Genomic DNA, 17,322 nt, shown 5'->3' with positions numbered 1-17,322 from the left:
GGACCAGGCAGATGCAGGGCAGGTGCCACAGCCATCTGCTGGGCCAGGGCAGCTTCCCCAGACACCCAGGGAGGAACTAGGCACATCCTTGTGGAGAGCCCCAAGGAAGCAGAGGCTGAGCGGCACAGCCGGGAATGCTGAGGGAGCCCCCAAAAATGTCTGGGTGCTGCTGAAAGAACAAGAGGAGCGTAAGAAATGTATCATCTGCCAGGACCAGACCAAGACAGTGCTGCTGCTGCCCTGCAGGCACCTGTGCCTGTGCCAGGAGTGCACAGAGGTGCTGCTGCAGCAGGACCAGTGCCACTGCCCCCTGTGCCACCAGAGGATGCAGAAGACCATGAACATCTACCTGTGAGCCCACGGGGGGGCTTGGGATGTTTTGCCAGGAGATCAGGGGCACCCCTGTCTGCACTTCCCAGAGCTGCCAGGAGCAGCTTGCAAAGAACTGTGGATGGTGCTGGAAGGGCAGGATGCTGTGGGGTGTCTGCTGCTCACATTCGCTGCCTGACTAGGCTGTAACTCTTGCTAGCAAGCACAATACTGATCTCTGCAATGGATGGAAGCATTATCTGTAGTTTTCTTGACAACTTTTGCTGTTCCAAGGCCTGTTGGTTTCCTTGAGCCTAGAGCAGCCTGAGATCCACAGCAGGCAGTCTGGTCCTTCTGAGCACCTTATCCAGCTGAGAGCCACTGCCAGGGCACAGGGGAGCAGAGAGGTCTATGGGCTCCCAAGAGTTGGAGCTGGGTGCTGATGGGCTCGCCTGGGGAAGCCAGGAGCTGTTTCTAAACCATCCTTTTCCTTGGGAGCACTTCCAAGTCCATCTGCCCCAGCAGTGGCTGGTAAAAGGCCCCATTGTGCTGGGACAGGGCTGGGACAGGGCCGGGCACTCGCCCACACAAAGGGGCACACGGTGGGCTCGGCTCTGGGCTCCATCCTGAGCTGCCCAGGGGACAGTGAGGGGTCCTGGCCACGCTCAGGCAGCATTGGCAGGGCCCAGGTGAGGAGGAGCAGGCAGGAGGAACAGCCCTGCCCTGTGCCCCTGGCACCCGGCTGCTCCGGCTCCCTGCGGCCAAGCCGGGATGGGGACACAGCATCACTGCCTGGGCTGCTGCAGGGATCTCTTCCTGCTGGCTCTGTCTGCAGGGCTCCCCCACCACAGCTCATTAGGATCATCTGGGACAAAGCCTAATGAGAGATTAGCCCTGGGCAGGCCCAGCTTTGGGGGAGCCCCTCTTGCAGGGGATCCCTTTGGAGCTCCTTGGGGAAGGTTCCCTGTGGAGAGGGGTGGTGGCAGCCAAGGGCTGGCTGGGATAAGGCAGCAAGCAGGGCACAGTCCCACAGCACTGGGGACACAAGGGGACACCAGGGCCCAGGGGAGCGGTGGGGCTGGGCTGGCTAAAGAGGAATTTCTTCTTGCAGGACTTTCCCATGGAAGAGCACTTGCCTTTCCCAGGGCTGTCTGGCCATGCTCCAGGAGGAGACAGATATCCCAGCTCCCATTGTGGGGAGACACAGAGCCCTGCAGGAACCCGGCGAGCAGCCCTGCTGCTGCTGCTCTTGCACAGGGCTGCAGGGTGAGCGAAGGTTGTGGCTGCTGGGGACAGCAGTGGGCTGGGCTCCCTGCAGCTGCACATCCTTCCTGAGGCTCTCCCAGCAGCCTGGACCCCAGAGCCGAGCCCATCGTGTGCCCCTTTGTGTGGGCAAGTGCCCAGCCCTGTCCCAGCCGGCGCCAGCACAATGGGACCTTTTTCCGGCCGGCGCTGGGGGAGATGGACTCGGAAGTGCTCCCAAGGAAAAGGATGGTTTATAAATAGCTCCTGGCTTCCCCAAGCCACCCTATCAGCTCTCATCCCAGTGCCCTGCGCCTTGCTGCATGCCTGCAGTGCTCCCAGGCTGGGAGAGCAGCCTGGGTGCTGCCTGTGAGCAGCACAGCTGAACGTGTGTGCGCCGTGGCAGGACCTGGCTGTCACACCCTGTCCCTGTGCTGCACCTGCTCGGGGCTGTGGGGCTCCTGTACCCCCAGGATGTCGAGTGACAGCCCTGGGCAGAGGGTTCCTTCTCCCCGTGTCCTGGCAGTGGCTCTCAGCTGGATAAGGTTCTCCCAGGCGTGCCCCAGCTGTCCTTGTCCATCCACCCCGCACGCAGCTCCTGAGCCAGGGAGCAAGGGAAGGGCTGCACAGCTCCACAGCCTTCCCTGCCACCTCCTCACTACAAACCAGTCCTCAAAGCCAGTCCTGGGTGCTGCTTCTGCCCTCTGTCACCATCACCAGGCCAGGGTGCTGAGCTGTCTGCACTGGGCTGAGTGCCCCTTGCTAGCTCAGCTCCTTTTTGGGGCTTTGCCACCACTCTGCATCCGCTGATTCCCCGACACAGCTGCTCCAAAAATCGCAGTCCTCCGTGACAGAAATCCAGATGTCACCTTCCTTCCCCACTCCCTCCCACCTTCCTTCCCCCCTTCCGCTCCTGTTCTTCCTTCCTCCACCCTCCCAGCTCCCGCCCGGCCCCTCCTGAACAAAGGCCCCGTAGCCATGGTTAATAATCCCCACAGAAAGCCCTGCACAAGAGGAGAGGAAGGAGAGGGGAGACACAAAGGAGCCGCTGGGAGCCAAGCCGAGGAAGGGGGTTGGAAGGAGGCGTTTTCCTGGGCTGGAGCACACGGGACTCGAAGAGGGCGAACAGAGATGGGGCAGGGGTCCCCCAAAGTGACCTCATGGCACCCAGGGAGCAGAGAGCCAAAGGTTGGGCAGCAAAGGAGGGGTCCCAGAGTGCAAAGCCTTGTGTGAGCCCCAGAGCCCCCCAGAATGCTGCAGCAGGGAGTGGCAGAAGGTGCCCTGAGGGTGAGGGCAGCAGTGGCAGGGGAGCAGCAGGGTGCTGTGGGGACACTCGGGACTGTCTCACATCCCCTCCCTTCTCCGGGTGGGGGTTCACTGCACACAGCACCCCCAGCTCCCCCCAGAGCCCACCCCAGCTCGTCTGGGCTTGGCTGCAGGGCTTGAGGAAGGCACAGGGCCCCTGTCCCACCTGGGACACATCGAGCTGCGTGTCAGGACAGGCACAGGCACAGCCCACGCTGGGCCAGCTCCCTCTGGCAGCATCCCAAGGCCCCCGTATCAGCAGGGATCTGTCTGCGAGTGCAGGAAAAGGTGGAAGGGGCTGTGGTGTGTGCTGGGATGCACAGCCCCAGGCCTGGCTGCTGCAGAGAGCCAGGCCCAGCAGGAGCCAGAGGAGGGAGGCAAATGCAATTGCTCACTTCCACATCATTCCTGCAACCTGCGATGCTCAGATAACGCCAGGAAATCAGCCCTGCCCTGGGCAGGGTCCTGAGGATCCCAGGTTTCCAGCAGCTGTGCCAGGGACTGGCAAAGCCCCACCACTGCCAGGGGCAGAACTGCCTGCCCAGGCACAGCCTCATCTGAGAGGTGGCAGGAGGGATGGAGGGGGAGAGTGCTGGGAGCTGCGGGGGCCCAGGCACCGATATTCCCTCCACTGCCAGGAGGAGCTGCTCAGCGCCTCAGGGGGAGCCAGACCTCTGCTCCCTGCCTTTCCCACCCCAGCTGTGTGCGTGGGACTGTGACACGGGAGCCTCATCCACGGTTTGTGTGCCTGCCTGGGAGTGGGGACTGCAGCCAAATCCATTAAGCAAGCAGATAAACAAGGAGGTGTGAGATCAGGCAGCAGGGAGGGAAGATGAAGGTGGCCAGCCTGCCACGCTCCCCACGCAGAGTCCCCGAGCCCGCCGGGTGCCACACACAGCGTGGCAGGGTGATTTAATGCCATCTGTTCATGCCTTGCTTTCAAATCCTGCCCCCCTTTCCCCAGAATCATTAGTTTATCAGGGATGGGGGGGAAAAAGCACTTTGAATTTTCTTCAAAGTTAAGCAGGCTGAATGCTGAGCAGCTGGAGGCAGAGCCATGCAGTGAGAGCAGGGGCTGTCTGAGGGTGGCATGCTCCCCAGCCTGTTTTCCCCAGGGATTGGCATTGCCCTTTCCAACTGCTGAGAATTTTCTGCAGAGGTTTTCTTAGCAACATTCTGCTTTATTTTTAACACGGAATAAAAGTTAGCCCCAGAACAAAATGCACCAGGGGCGTGTCAGCCGAGCTCTCCTGCTTTGTTTGTTTGACTTTGGTGGACGCTTTCCCGTGGGCCTCCTTCCCTCTCGGGGTGGCATTTATGGGGTGTTTTGTGCCAAGTGGAACATCCATTTCCCTGCTCCAAGGACAGCAGAGCCTGAGGCTCCTCCGGTGCTGCATCCTGACCTTTGGAAGGAGGGGAACAGTGAGAACATTGTCAGGGAATCCTTGAGCCTGGGGAACCCACTCAGGGTGGATTTCCCCACCACAGACAGGGTGCTCCTGCCCTGAGGTGTGAGAGCATCCCAAAACTGCAGCTGTGGGGCTGCAGAGCAGCTCCTGAGCATCCTGTGGATGATGGCACAGCTCCCTTGCACTTGTTCTTCCCAGCAAAGGGAGGAGGCCTCCCCTGTCCAGCAGCAGCACGAGGGCTCTGAGCCTTATCGCTGCCCAGCATTGCCATTTTAAGCAACTGATCTCCTGGGGAAAAAACTTAATCATTTCCGATGAATCACTGAATGTGTTTGGCTGGGAAAGCCTTGTGGGGGGGTGTTGGTCAGGCATGCAGAGGAGGAGGAGGAGGAGGAGGAGGAGGAGGTGGAGGAGGGCACGGGAAGGGCCCCTGCATGGCACCAGCCAGGGAGCAGCGCTGGGGCCGGGGGCCGGCACAGGGGGCTGGAGGTGGGAGAGGTGCTGGGGCGTTCCCAGGAGGAATGCTGTGCCTCAGGGGAATCTGCAGCCCAGCCCTTGGGTGGCTCAGGGAGGGTCGGAGGGATGCAGCTCCTGCTGCCGGGGGACAGGAGTGCTGCAGGGAAAGCAAGCGGAGGAGGGAAAAGGACGTGCAAAAGTTCAGAGGCTCTGGACTGAGAGAGGGAGGAGAGCGATGTCACAGCTCCTGGGAGTTTGGGCAGTCCCCGGGTTTGTCCTCATGTGTGATAAACCTGGATCAGTGAGTTTTGAAGGCTTTGAAAGGGACGAAAACGTTTGTCCTCTGGCTCAGATTGACCTGGGGGAAACTGAGGCACGGAGCCAGGCTGCGACAGGACAGGGACACCGTGGCCGGCTGTCCTGCGGGCTGGCTGCGGGCAACTCGCAGCACCTGGCGGGGTTTGTTGCGCTCCTCCCGCCTCTGCCCCGGGCTGCCGGAGGGGCCGGGCTGTGTTGGGCTGGGTGATTACCCCTGGATAATGGGAGCCTTGTGCAGCCCCGCGAGCCCCCCCGGCCCCGGGCCGGCCCCCGGCCAGGCCGCTGCCCCGGCCGCCGCAGGGAGCAGCTTCTCCACAGCCGCCCCATTCAGCAACAGCTGCGCGGGGGCTCGGCTGTGATCGCTGCGATGCCCTGGGGCCCCGCCTCGGGGACAGCACCGGGCTCCCAGCGGGGCTGGGGGACACCGAGGCTCGGCGGGGGCTGGGGTGCCAACCCTGCAGACCATGGTGACCCTGGGACACGACCCTGCTCGGTCCAAAGTGCCCCCAGGTGTCTGTCGGAGCCCGGACAATGACAAACAGTGTTTTGCCTCCCTGTTTTGACTCTGTCCTTGTTTGGCGTGGGTTCAAAGGTGACCCAGGAGCTGCGGCTGGGCTTTGGGGCAGTGTGGGGCTGGGGCTGAGCAGGGCAGCAGGTCACTTCTGATTATGGCCAGCGCTACCTGCACATTGGACCCTCAGGGACTGTCGCCGACATTCCCCAAACACTCTTGAAAAACACATCCCACGCTTCAGCCCCGTTCTCTGGGTCTGTGAGTGATTCCACCTCCAGCGCTCGGCTGTCTGCCTGGCTCAGCCCGTGCACGCCCGGACAGGCAGGAGCGGGCAGGTCTGCGAGCCCCTCCGGCGCAGCTGGGAACGGCCGGGGCGCGGCGGGGCCGTGCTGGGGAGCGGGCCGGACCGAACCGTGCGGGGCCGGGCCGAACCGTGCGGGGCCGGGCACGGCGCTGCGGGGCCGGGCGGTGACGGTGCCCCCCCGGTGCCGCTGGGGGTGATAAGCGGCTGCGGGCGGTGGGCAGGCACCGCGCCGCCTTCCTCCTCCTCCTCCTCCTCCTCCTCTCCTCCTCCTCCTCCGCCTGACGTCAGCCCGCGGCCCCGCTCAGTCTCGGGCGGCCGGCGGCGGGCATGGCTGGGGGGCGGCGGCCGGCGGGGCTCGCCCTGGGCTGGGGCTGCTGCCTGCTGCTGTGCTGCGGTGAGTGGCTGCGGGAAGGGCCGGGCGGTGCCGTGCGGGGCCGGGCGGTGCGGGCCGGGCGCACCCGCGCACCTGCGGAGCGCTCCGGGGCGCGGCGCGGGGTCCCGCGGAGCCCCGGCAGGGATGTCCCTCGCCCCGGGGGACACCGGGCTGCAGCGGGGCTGCGGGGCTGGATTTCACCCCTGTGCAGCTCCCCGGGGTCCAGCCGGAGCGGTGTCCCCGCAGAGCCGCGGCGGGGCCGGCAGCCCGGAGCGCTGCGCCCCTCGGGCGGTGCCTGGCGCGGCGCCGGGAATGCTCGGATCGCGGGGTCGGGGCAGCCCAGGTGGGATCGGCCCTTCCCAGCCCGGGTCCCCGCCCGCACGGCCCCGCGATCCGCGGCGGGGCGGGTCTGCTCTGGGTGCCCCGTGCCCCTCTCGGGGCCCCTCTGCAGCCCCCCCAGGGCAGGGCAGGTTGAGGGGTGCCCCACGTGCATTCGGCGCGCACCGGGGTGATCTGGTTGTTGTTAGGAAGCATCCACCCCTTTCCTTCTAAGGAGTTTTCCCCTGAGCGCTGTGTTTCTCTTGGCCTTTTTTCGCGCTTTCTTTTTTTATCCACTTTCCAGTCCATTTTCACCCTCGGGGGGTGGCTGCGCTTCCTGCCGTGCCCCGCTCCCGCATCCCGCCCTGCCCTCGCCGGGGGCCCGGGAGCGGTCCCGGTGCGCTGGCTGCTCCTTGCCCCGCTGAGCTGCGGAGGTGGCCCCGGCGCTGGGAACCTGCCCAGGCCGAGCTGTTGGAGCCAAAGTCAGGCTCAGACCGGAGTCTAGAGCAGGCTGCTCCCACCCCCGTCCCGTGCCGGGATCCCCTTCCCACAGCACATGTGCCGAGCCAGGAGTCTCTCAATGGTTGGCGGCGTCGGTGTGTTTGGAAGCCCAGCCGCGTGAAAGGATTGATGCTTCCCAGAAGCACAAGGGGCCACGGCCAAGACATTCCCAGCCAGGGCTGCTGGAACGGGGGGCTGAGCCCACCCCGAGACTGCCTGAGCCACCCCATCCCTTTGTGCACCGCGGTCTGGCTGTTAGAGAGGTGTCTGGATGTTGTCAGTGAGCTGCGGGGTAGGGTTGAGAGTTTTGCCTCTCCAGGTGCACATTACGGGGTCCTGACAGGGTGCTGGGGTTGTTTTGGGGGTGCCAAGTGCTGGTGCCCGCTGTAGCAGAGCCCTGACAGGATGAGGGCTGGGTGGGGAAGTGGTTGGTGGGCAGAGTTGTTGGCTAATGCTGGTGGTGTTAGTTCCTGTGGCGCTGGCACTCTGCACCCTCTCTCTTTTTGAAGAAGGCAGGGTGCAGCTGATGCCACCCCAGCTCGGGGATCTGCAGCTCTGCTGGGGAATAGGAGGGTAGCATGTGTGGTGTGGGATCTGGCCGCAGCTGCTTTCCCTGAGAAGGGAACACAAACGCGGGGAAACCTCAGGCATCCCACGTGCGGCTCCAGAGCCCCGCGGCGCCTCTCGCCTGGCTCCGGGCGGGGGCTCAGTGCCGGGGGCTCTGCCGCCGAGGCAGCCGCGCTTCTCGCCGTCTCCCCGCACACCTCAGCTCTGCAGGAGGCTGGCGAGGGACTGTGCAGCTCCCCACCCCCTTCCCCAGCTCTAAAAGCAAATCTTTGTTCTTGTGGAGCTCTGGCTGCCGGCCGGCTGTCCGCCAGCCAGATGGAAAAGGCACGGGGGCTCTCCTTCCTTCCCTGCTCGCTGCCTGCAGACGCCCTCTCCACATCTCGAGGTCTCTGGCTGGAGCTGTGCCAGGCACTTGGGGTGGATGGAGCTCGGTGCTGCAGCTGGGCTGAGAGATCTCCCAGGTTCCATCACCCAACCTGCAGCTGCGCTGGGCCCGAGGGAGGATCGCCAATTCCCCGGAGCCTGCTGTGCCAGGCTGGCTGTGCCCAGTGCCTCTTTAGCCTGCCCACGCACATAGCAGAAGGTCCTGGAGCTGTAGATGCCAGCCTTGTGTCCCCAAGGTTGTGGGGGACCTTGTGATTGTCCCCTTGTGTCCCTCTTCCAGCCTGTCCCAGAGGAGGTGGGGAGCAGCACTTGTTCCAGGCAGGGTGGGGGCTGCAGCGACCCTGTCAGCCTCCTCAAGGGCAGTGGATGGCTGGGAGGGTTGTGATCCTCATGCCAGCCCCGGATGCCAGCCATTCTCCAGCTCTGAGCTCATGGTTTCGGTTGCTCCGCTGCCTGGTTGAGGGCTCTCATGCCGAGCGGGTCAGGGGGAGGGCCAGCTGCTCTCCCGGGGGCTGGCTCTGCCTGGGGCCCTTGCCGAAGGTCTGAAAATGATGGAGAGGCAGCGACAGGCCTGGCTGCCTGCAGTCCAGAGCGCCAGGGCTCAGGGGAAGCTGTGCAGGGTCAGCGGGACACACCCCAGCCCCAGGCTTGCCCAGTTGTGCAGGTGCTCTCCTGCAGCAGGCAGCCAAGTTGTGGCCGTACAGGTTGGGCAGCTGCCTCCTGTGCAGTTATCTTTTCCTTTGTATTTCAGCCAGTTTCCTGCCCTGCTTGGTGCTTATCTCTGGGACATTCACCTGTTTTTCCAGCACCTTCTTTGCCGTGCTGTGATTTGCTCATCCCTGCCGAGTGCCAGCTGTAATCATTGACGGATGGCGAGAGCCAAAAGCTGTGTCTGTGTCTGAGGTGGCTGCTGCTGCCTGTGGGGGCCTTTGCTGTGGCAGAAGGGCCCCTGGCTGCATTTTGGCTTTGTGCCACCCCATACCCACTGCAAACAAAGAGCATTCTGTGGGCACGGCGCTGCCTTTGAAGTCGCTCGGCGGTGGCTGTTACGGAGCGGGCGCTATCAAGGGAGATGTTGACACAGCTGCTTCCTCCAAGCCTCCTGTCCCCAGCTCCCATACCTGGACTGCCTCTGTTGCTTGGGGACAGGCTGTTGTCCCCTCTGCAGGACCGTGTGCCAGCCCAGGGCATGCAGACCCTCCCTTTGCTTTGGCAGGGACGGTGGCAGTGACACTCCCAGCCTTGCTGTGATGCCACCCTTGTTCTCTGCTCCACCCAGCTGGGGCTGCTCTGCTCCCAATCCCTTGGGAAGCTGCTCGGTGCCCTGTCCTGGATCAATAGCCATTACCTTCCCCATCCTCTCTGGAGCAGGGCCAGCAGCTCCATTACTGCAGCAGGCGGCTGGGCTGGGCTGGGAGGGAAGGTGGGGTGCAGGGATGGGCCAGCTCTGCTCACAGGGGTGTTGTGCAGGGAGCAGAGCAGCAGAGAGGGGAAGCCTTGGCAATGCTGCAGGGATGGATGCTTTGACTGCTGGGCTCCTGCTGGGGTGGCAGGGTCACAGCTCCTGGAGGGACCCGGGAGTCCTGGCTGTGGTGATGTGCTGCCTCCCAACGGTGTCCTGGGGACACAGCTGGTGGGGGCACGACATGCCAAGTGCCCTCTTGGGAACAGGATCCCGGCCTGAGCCCATGGGCTCTCTCCAGATGCTGAAGGCAGAGTGGCAGTGGCGTCCTGGCTGTCACTCCTGCTGGGCTAGGACACTGTAGAGCACAAGCTTTTGGGGGATGGAGATGGGGACAAGCTGTGCTTGGACAGCCCATTATTCCCTGTTCTTCCTGCCCCTAACAGCAAATTCTGTCCCACAGCTGCAGCCAGCAAGCTGGAGATCTCCATGCCAGCTGAGGTGGAAGTGGAAGTCGGGGGCACAGCCAGGATCGAGTGCAACTTCTACACCCCTGAAAATGCTTCCTACACCTACATTGACTGGTTCTACGTGAGTGCTGGCCCGGGAGAGCAGCTCTGGCTGGTGGGCTGGGGTGGCAGCCAGCCCTGGGCTCCCTGCTGGGCTCCCCTGCCCAGCCTCACCCCTCACCTTGCAGGTGGACCGCAGCAACAGGCAGGTGAGGCTGTACCACATCACGGCCAGGGATGTCCTGGAGGATGACACGGACTACAAGAACAGGGTGTCACTGGGGCAGGACAAGTCCCTGTCCATCAACCCAGTGACAGTGCAGGACAACAGGACCTTCGTGTGCCAGGTTGGAGCTGGCAGCTACGGCGTGGGCGAGAACAGCACCGAGCTCAGAGTCTACAGTGAGTGACACAGGAGGGCAGCACAGATGGGCAGCTGCTCTATGGGGCTGGCAGGGATCCCATCCCATCCCATCCCATCCCATCCCATCCCATCCCATCCCATCCCATCCCATCCCATCCCATCCCATCCCATCCCATCCCATTCCTCCTAATACGTGTGGGGTGGCTTCTCTTTCCAGAGGTCCCCCAGACCCCTGAGATCGAGCCCAACTCAGGAGGCATCTCTGTGCACAGCACTGAAATCCCAGAGGTGAGGCTGCACACAGGGGATGGGGAGGCTCCCTGCTAAGCCCAGCCTGTGCTCACGGCTGCCTCTGCCACACAGATTGCCAGGTGTGTGAGCAAAAACGCCTTCCCGGCTCCCAACATCACCTGGCACAAGAACGGGGAGCAGCTGCACTCCGAGGAGAACCGTGAGTTAGCTGGGGATGGGCGGGCAGCTCGGGAGAGGGGCTGGGGGCTGGCAGGCAGACGAGCAGCCCCGGTGTGTGGCCGTGTCCCCGCAGAGGTGACGGTGACCCGCGAGTCCAGCGGGCTGTACACGGTCAGCAGCGCGCTCTACGCGCCCGTCACGCGCGAGGACCGCCTGGCCCGCTACCACTGCACCGTGCACTACCTGCTGCGGGGCCAGAGCCACGCCCTGGAGTCACGGCGGGTCAAGGTCAACGTTTTCTGTGAGTCTGGGGCCGGGGGGGCCGCGCTGGTGCCCTGCAGCGGGGCTGGGCACTGAGCCTGCCCCTCCCTGCCCCCAGACCCCGCCGAGACCCTGACGCTGCAGGTGCTGCCATCCTCGGCGCTGGTCAAGGAGGGGGACAATGTGACGCTGGTCTGTGAGGCTGATGGGAACCCACCGCCCGTCTTCAGCTTCTTTAAGAAAAATGTGAGGCTGGAGGGGGCTGGGGCACCTTTCCCTTGGCAAACATCTCCCGGCTGTTCCTTGTCCCCTGCCTGGGGACGAGGGGTGGGCGGTGGCCGGGTGGGAGGGGGCTGGGTGGGGCTAAGCACTCTGCTTTGTGCCCCCTGTCAGCAGCTGGATGAGTGGCAGGATCTGTCATCGCTGGCAGAGTCCGAGGGCGGGATCCTGAACCTGCACGATGTGAACAAGAGCAGCAGTGGCACATACAAGTGCCAGTCCCTGGACCTGGACGACATGTCACAGAAAGAGGAGGCTGTGGATCTTGTTGTGAACTGTAAGAGGGAGGGGACTACACCCTGTGGACCCCATGATGGGTGCAGTGTCCCTCCTGCTCACCCTGCTCTGGTGTCCATCCCTCTCCCAGACATTGAAGGGGTCCGTGTGAAGACAGAGCCGTCCTCAATCGTTCGTGAGGGGGAGACTGTCAAGCTGAGCTGTGATGCCCAAAGCCCTGTGGGCCTTCAGTACCAGTGGAACAATGAGAAGGTGAGTAGGAATCCCAGTTCTGCCGTGCTCAGGCTCAGCCTGGGTTTTGCAGCAATTCAGGCAGAGTCAGGATCTTGCTCCATCTCTCCAGAGAGGCCAGGGAAAGGATTCCCTCTTTCATGGACCCACATTGTTCACCCCAACATTGTCACCTCCTGGCCAGTGCTGCAGGGAGGTCCTGTGCTTGCAGAGTCTTACTGCTCATGAGAGGTCTGAGCCCCTTTGGGACATGGGCACAGAGGGCTCATTGCTGTGGACATTCCTTCCCAACAGGGCGAGATGGTGGGGGATGGGAGACAGCTCACCCTGGAGAACGTCAGCTTCGAAACCTCCAACACCTTCAGCTGCAAGGTGATGGCCCCGAGCGTGCCAGGGCTGGAGCAGAGCAAGAAAGTGTCTGTGGCTGTCCAGGGTAAGACCTGGCCTTGCTGCAGAGTGACCCTTGTGTGCCCAGCATCCATTCCCTGAGAGCTGTGGGTGCAGAGTGACCCCTGTGTGCCCAGCATCCATTCCCTGAGAGCTGTGGGTGCAGAGTGACCCCTGCCTGCCCAGCACCCATTTCTCAGCAGCTGTGGGTGCAGAGTGACCCCTGTGTGCCCAGCACCCATTTCTCAGCATCTGTGGGTGCAGAGTGACCCCTGTGTGCCCAGCACCCATCCCCCAGCAGCTGTGGGTGCAGAGTGACCCCTGCCTGCCCAGCACCCGCTCCCCAGCAGCTGTGGGTGCAGAGTGACCCCTGCCCAGCACCCACTCCCCAGCAGCTGTGGGTGCAGAGTGACCCCTGCCCAGTACCCAGCCCCTGCTCCCTGCCCGCAGGGAAGCCGCGGATCGTGTCCATCAGCTCCCCGCTGTACGTGCGCCAGGACGAGTTTGTCACCCTGAGCTGCAAGGCCATCGCCTTCCCCCCGCCCACCGTCAAGTGGAGCATCGATGGCACGGTGAGAGCAGGAAGGGGCCGGGCTGGGCTGCCCCAGGGGCTGCCCAGGCACTGAGCCCTGCCCTGCCTGCCCTGCCCAGGCTCACGAGTACAAGGACAACCAGCACGTCGCCAGCAACCTGACGGTGCGGGTGAGCCAGGACCTGCTGCAGGCTGGGGCCATGTGCCAGGTGTCCAACGAGCTGGGGGTCAGTGAGAAGCACATCCAGCTGGTGGGTGAGTGTCAGGCTCTGCTCTCTGTCCCAGGGCTCCCCAGCAGTGTCAGTCCCCCCTGGCCCAGGTGCTGGCTGTGCTGTGCTGCCGTGGGGTGGCTGGGATCTTCCCTTCATGCTCTTCCAGATGATTCCATCAGGAATAATCAGTCTGCTGTTGGTGCCCATCAGGACAGGAGTTATGCTCACCTCTAGCCTGGGGAGGGAGCTTGGCTGCTGCCTCTGCACTGCTTCTCTCCCTGCAAGCCAGGAGGGAGGCAGAGGCTCTGCCCCCATCACTCTCTGCTTGTCCTCAGTGAGGCCACCAAGTGCAGCTTCTTGCAGCCCAAACCTGCTGGGCAAGGAAGCAGAGGGAAGGCCTGGTGCCTTGCAGGAATTCCTGTTATCCAGGCTCCTGTGCCACATGGGCGTGGCAGCCCAGAGCAGAATTTCTGCGTCCCTACAGAAACTGCCCCAGCGCAGCATTTCTGTACTGAAATCTGCATCCTGCAGGCAGCTGGGGAAGCACTGGAGCTTTTCTGGGAGAAGGGGCCCTTTCCTAACACAGAGGAGGGGGGTCACAGCGGGCCAGGCATTAATTTCTTCCTTTCCCCGTTGTGTTTAGATCAAAAGTCAACAGCAGAGAGCCAAGGGGTGATCATCGTGGCCATCATCGTGGCCATCCTGGTGGTGGCTGTGCTGGGAGCTGTCATCTACTTCCTGCACAAGAAAGGCAAGATCCCGTGTGGCCGTGCTGGGAAGCAGGACATGTAAGCACTGCCAGGGGCCCGTGGGGCTGGGGGTGCTTGATATCACTCATGCTTCCCATCCCATCCCATCCCATTGCTCCAGCTGCTCCCTGCCCGGGGCACGGCGGCTTTCCCAGCTTCCCACCGGGCACTGCCGTGCAGGGAGGAGACAGCAGAGTGGTAGAGCAGCCAGGGCTCCCCTCCCTGGGCAGCCCAAAGCTTTCTGTCAGCTGGAGACTCTTTGGCCCCAGCGCTCTGAGCCCCGGTCCCACTGCAGAGATGGAGCCCCAGGGCTCGGTCAGCCACGTGCCCTCCCGGCTATCACAAAAGCGTCTCAAAAAATGTCACCTCCCTCCCCTAGCACAAAGCCAGAGGCCCGTAAAGACAAGATTGTAGTTGAAGTTAAGTCAGATAAACTTTCCGAAGAGGCGGGGCTGCTGCAGGGCGCCAACGGCGAGAAGAGAGCCGCAGCTGATCAGGTAGGACAGAGCTGGGGCACAGCTCAGGGCAGGGGCTGCACCCAGGGAACGCTTTGCTGCCCTCCCCCAGCACTGCCCACCCTGCACGGGCTTCCATCATCCATCAGCAGCGCTCCTGGGGGCCGTGGGAGGGAGGGGAGGGGACAGTGTGAGGAGGGGACAAAGCTCTGCTCGCTGCCTGCCCTCCTTGGTGGAACAGCCAGGCTCTCCAGGGACCTAAAATAGAAAAATCTCTGGCCAGAAGTCAGAGCAGAGGCTGCAGGAATGGCTCCTCTGAGGCAGAGGTGGTGGGGGGATTTTTTTGGGATTTGTGCTTCCCCTCAGCTGGGATGGAGCAGCTTTTCACTGCTGCAGCCCCTGAGCCCACTGTGTTTAATTTGCCTCCAGAGCCCTGCCTGGCTCTGCACAGCTCACACTCCCCTGGGGGTGGGTGCCCCAGTGTCCCCCTCCCCACTGTGAGTGTCACCACCCCTCCTGCAGCAGTTTGGGTTTGTGCTCATCCCTAACCTTGTGCTTTCCCTCCCCTTTCTCCTCTGGCGGAACTGAAGAGCGAGAAATACATCGATCTGAGAAACTAGAGAGGAAACCTCCCAAGTGCTTTCTTCCTTCAAACCCTTCCTGCTCTTGGATTGCCTTGTCCCACCCCTGCTCCAGCCCCTGGGGAGCACGGCCAGAGACCCCCCGTGTGTCACCCAGCAGGGGACACCCCCTGCCTCACCTGGCCATTACCTCAGCCCTGGGCTTGCAGGTGTTGCCTTAGCAGCAAAGCTGGACTCGCTTTACTACTCCAGAGAAGCCACAGCAATATTAGGAAGAACTATATCCCATTAATTCCCTACTTGGTGGAAGGATTTGAGGCTTTCAGGTAATCTGTTCTGTACCTGTCGTGGGAAGGTTTTGATGTGTTATTTTTACCCTGACCTTGCTCAGAGAGGTTGGTGAAATTTGGTTTTTGGGATGTCTGAGGCACCGTAGGGTAGTGGGTGCAGGTTGGAGGAGAGAGGAGTGGAAGGGGGTGTGTGTGTTAGAGGTGTTTGCAGCTCTGAGAGGTTCTGGGTGCTTGCTTTGAGCTGTTCTTGGGTCAGTCTGTCCCAGCAGTGCTGTGATCCCACAGGAGGAGGGCAAGGCAGGGGTGCCAATGTCCACACAGGCTTTAGGGTGTGTGTTTTGGAGGGGCAGGGCTCCCCTCTCCCCTCTCAATCTGGTTCATTGTAGGCACTGCCCCAGCAGGTTTCAATTCACTCCTAGGGCCAGTCAGTGACGTCTCAGGGTTTTTCTGTGCTCAGCCAGTGCCAGCCCCAGGTCCAGCTCCTCCTCTGGCCCCACAATGAGGGGGGAGATGGACAAGAACCTGCCAGAGCTCCTGTGCCAGCCCTCCCTGGCCCACCCCAGAGGGACCAGCCCCTGCTGCCTCTCACCCCATCTCTGAGCTCTGCTGCCACTTTGTCCCCTGGCTGCCCCAGCCCTGACCTGCTACACCTGGTGTCCAAGCAAAAGCTTTGGTTTATATATATTTTTGTTGGATTGTGTGTACATTTCCAGGAGTTTTGTTTCAGTTTATAATTTTTTTTTGTCTGATACTTGCAAGGTTTTTTTTTTTTATATATGTGAAAATAAAGTACGGATTCAAAGCTGAGTGGTGGAGTTTGTTCCCACAGGATCCATTTAATGCTCTAATAATACACCAATTATTGCCAATGCTAAGAAATCTATTTATTCTAAGAAATAATCCTAGTTTTAGACTGTAATGGGTGATTATACCACTGGATCTTAAAAACTAATATTGTAAACAGAATTTAATATCCGAGTTTATTGATGACTGTATTAAGAGCTAATACTATAGATGCTAATGCATACAGGAGGTGATAATAATAAACTAATAAACTAATATTTCAAATTAATAGAAACACCAAAGTGCCCCTTCTCCTTTGGCCCCAGCTCACAATAATGAATTAACTCCTTGATCAATTACTGGGGACTCAAATGACCTAAAGTAACCCCAATGACCCAAAGTAACCCCAATCAGGGTCTCAAGTGACCTCAAATGACCCCAGTGACCTCAAGTAACCCTGATCTGGACCTCAAATGACCTTTATTTATTTCTATAATTTTTGTGCAATAACTTTAAAAGTCTGCAGAAGATTCCCATGGATTCTTTTCCTGGGTGGTAACTTCATGTTCTTCTTGGTCCTGGTGGATCAGAGTCTTTATTCATTGATTCTCTCAGAACATGTTTAATTATTATAATCTTTATATAAATCTTTCCTGGCCTCTGTCAGGGGCCAGAATAATTTTAATTTAACAGATAATTGTGGTAATAATTATAAAATAACTCTAAAATCAGTCTGCAAAGGATCCAGGAGATGAAAATCCTAAAATATTCTTTTTCCAGCACTCACAGAAACACCACAACACACACACACCATCTGCTACAACAAAGGAAATTTTATTTAAAAATAAAACTTTGTTTTGTTTTCTTTCTTACTGACACAGGTGAATGAAATCCCAAACAAAGAAGCTCTTAGTGGGCAGCATACAAGGATGGAAACAATTAATAAATAACATTAGTATAACCTCTAAACATTAACAATGCATCTGCAAACAAAATGAGGACTTTAAACCAAGTGAACCTTAAAGCTCAGCTACTCTCTGTAAGAATATTTACCTTCTGTTTTTCCTTATTCTTTACAGATCTGAAAGGATTAAATACTGCTATTATAATTTTATATTAATGACACTATTATACTTTTTTTCTTTTTAAAATATCTTGTGAAAATCTCAACATTTTTTAACACTGATATTTTACAAATTGGTATTTGTAATCCATGAGAAAGAACAACAGGAACAGCAGTTCTCCCTCCACTGGGAATTTCCAACCAAAAAAGATTTCTAGGAGGAACTTTAAAAATAAATGTCCTTATTCCCCACTAATCTTTAAAGTGGCACCTTTGAGAAGGTGCCCTGGGAGTTGCATTTTTTCTTGCTCAACTGAAAAAAAAAAAAAAAAAAAAAAAACCAAGAAGAAAAACCCAACAAAGCAAACCACATTTACAGTAAGGAGCCTGCCTCAGGATCAGCTACAGCAATGTCACCAGTCTGGTGCAGGAGCCACATGCTGGGCCCTGCCTGGCCCTGGGGCAGGGACATGCACAAAAAAGGGAAAGATTTGGGATTCCTGCTGGGCTCTGGCCACAGGGGCACCTGGATCCTGCTCAGGGGGCACCTGGATCCTGCTCAGGGGTACCTGGATC

General features: G+C 59.9%; 1 protein-coding gene across 3 annotated transcripts; it reads left to right on the top strand.

Annotated features, from left to right (window-relative positions):
• The first annotated feature begins 6,102 nt into the window (after positions 1-6,102).
• MCAM (melanoma cell adhesion molecule) lies at positions 6,103-15,707 on the top strand. 3 transcript variants are annotated; one of them, XM_079326869.1, is made up of 15 exons: positions 6,103-6,251; positions 9,866-9,993; positions 10,100-10,313; positions 10,493-10,563; positions 10,639-10,726; positions 10,820-10,987; positions 11,066-11,193; positions 11,341-11,503; positions 11,594-11,715; positions 11,989-12,127; positions 12,532-12,653; positions 12,733-12,868; positions 13,469-13,613; positions 13,954-14,071; positions 14,620-15,707. In XM_079326869.1, exons 1-15 carry the CDS (start codon positions 6,185-6,187, stop codon positions 14,647-14,649), a joined length of 1,839 nt encoding a protein of 612 aa, XP_079182995.1. In that variant the 5' UTR covers positions 6,103-6,184; the 3' UTR covers positions 14,650-15,707. The 3 variants fall into 3 exon arrangements, with proteins under 3 accessions (XP_079182995.1, XP_079182996.1, XP_079182997.1); XM_079326870.1 differs by having other exon boundaries at positions 11,344-11,503; positions 14,620-14,784; XM_079326871.1 differs by lacking the exon at positions 13,954-14,071 and having other exon boundaries at positions 14,620-14,775.
• Positions 15,708-17,322: the final 1,615 nt, after the last annotated feature.

Source organism: Erithacus rubecula (genome assembly GCF_903797595.1).
Source record: "Erithacus rubecula genome assembly, chromosome: 25".
In the NCBI taxonomy this organism is placed as follows: domain Eukaryota; kingdom Metazoa; phylum Chordata; class Aves; order Passeriformes; family Muscicapidae; genus Erithacus; species Erithacus rubecula.
Note: the sequence above shows the minus strand (reverse complement) of the source record. Positions and strands in the feature narration are given on the sequence as shown.

Bases quoted from the DNA above. Each gene is read 5' to 3' on its own strand.
- MCAM (XM_079326869.1), top strand. From the start codon at position 6,185: ATGGCTGGGGGGCGGCGGCCGGCGGGGCTCGCCCTGGGCTGGGGCTGC. The intron at 10,727-10,819 runs GTGAGTTAGCTG...GTGTCCCCGCAG, and splicing joins GCTGCACTCCGAGGAGAACC to AGGTGACGGTGACCCGCGAG. The intron at 11,504-11,593 runs GTAAGAGGGAGG...TCCCTCTCCCAG, and splicing joins TGTGGATCTTGTTGTGAACT to ACATTGAAGGGGTCCGTGTG.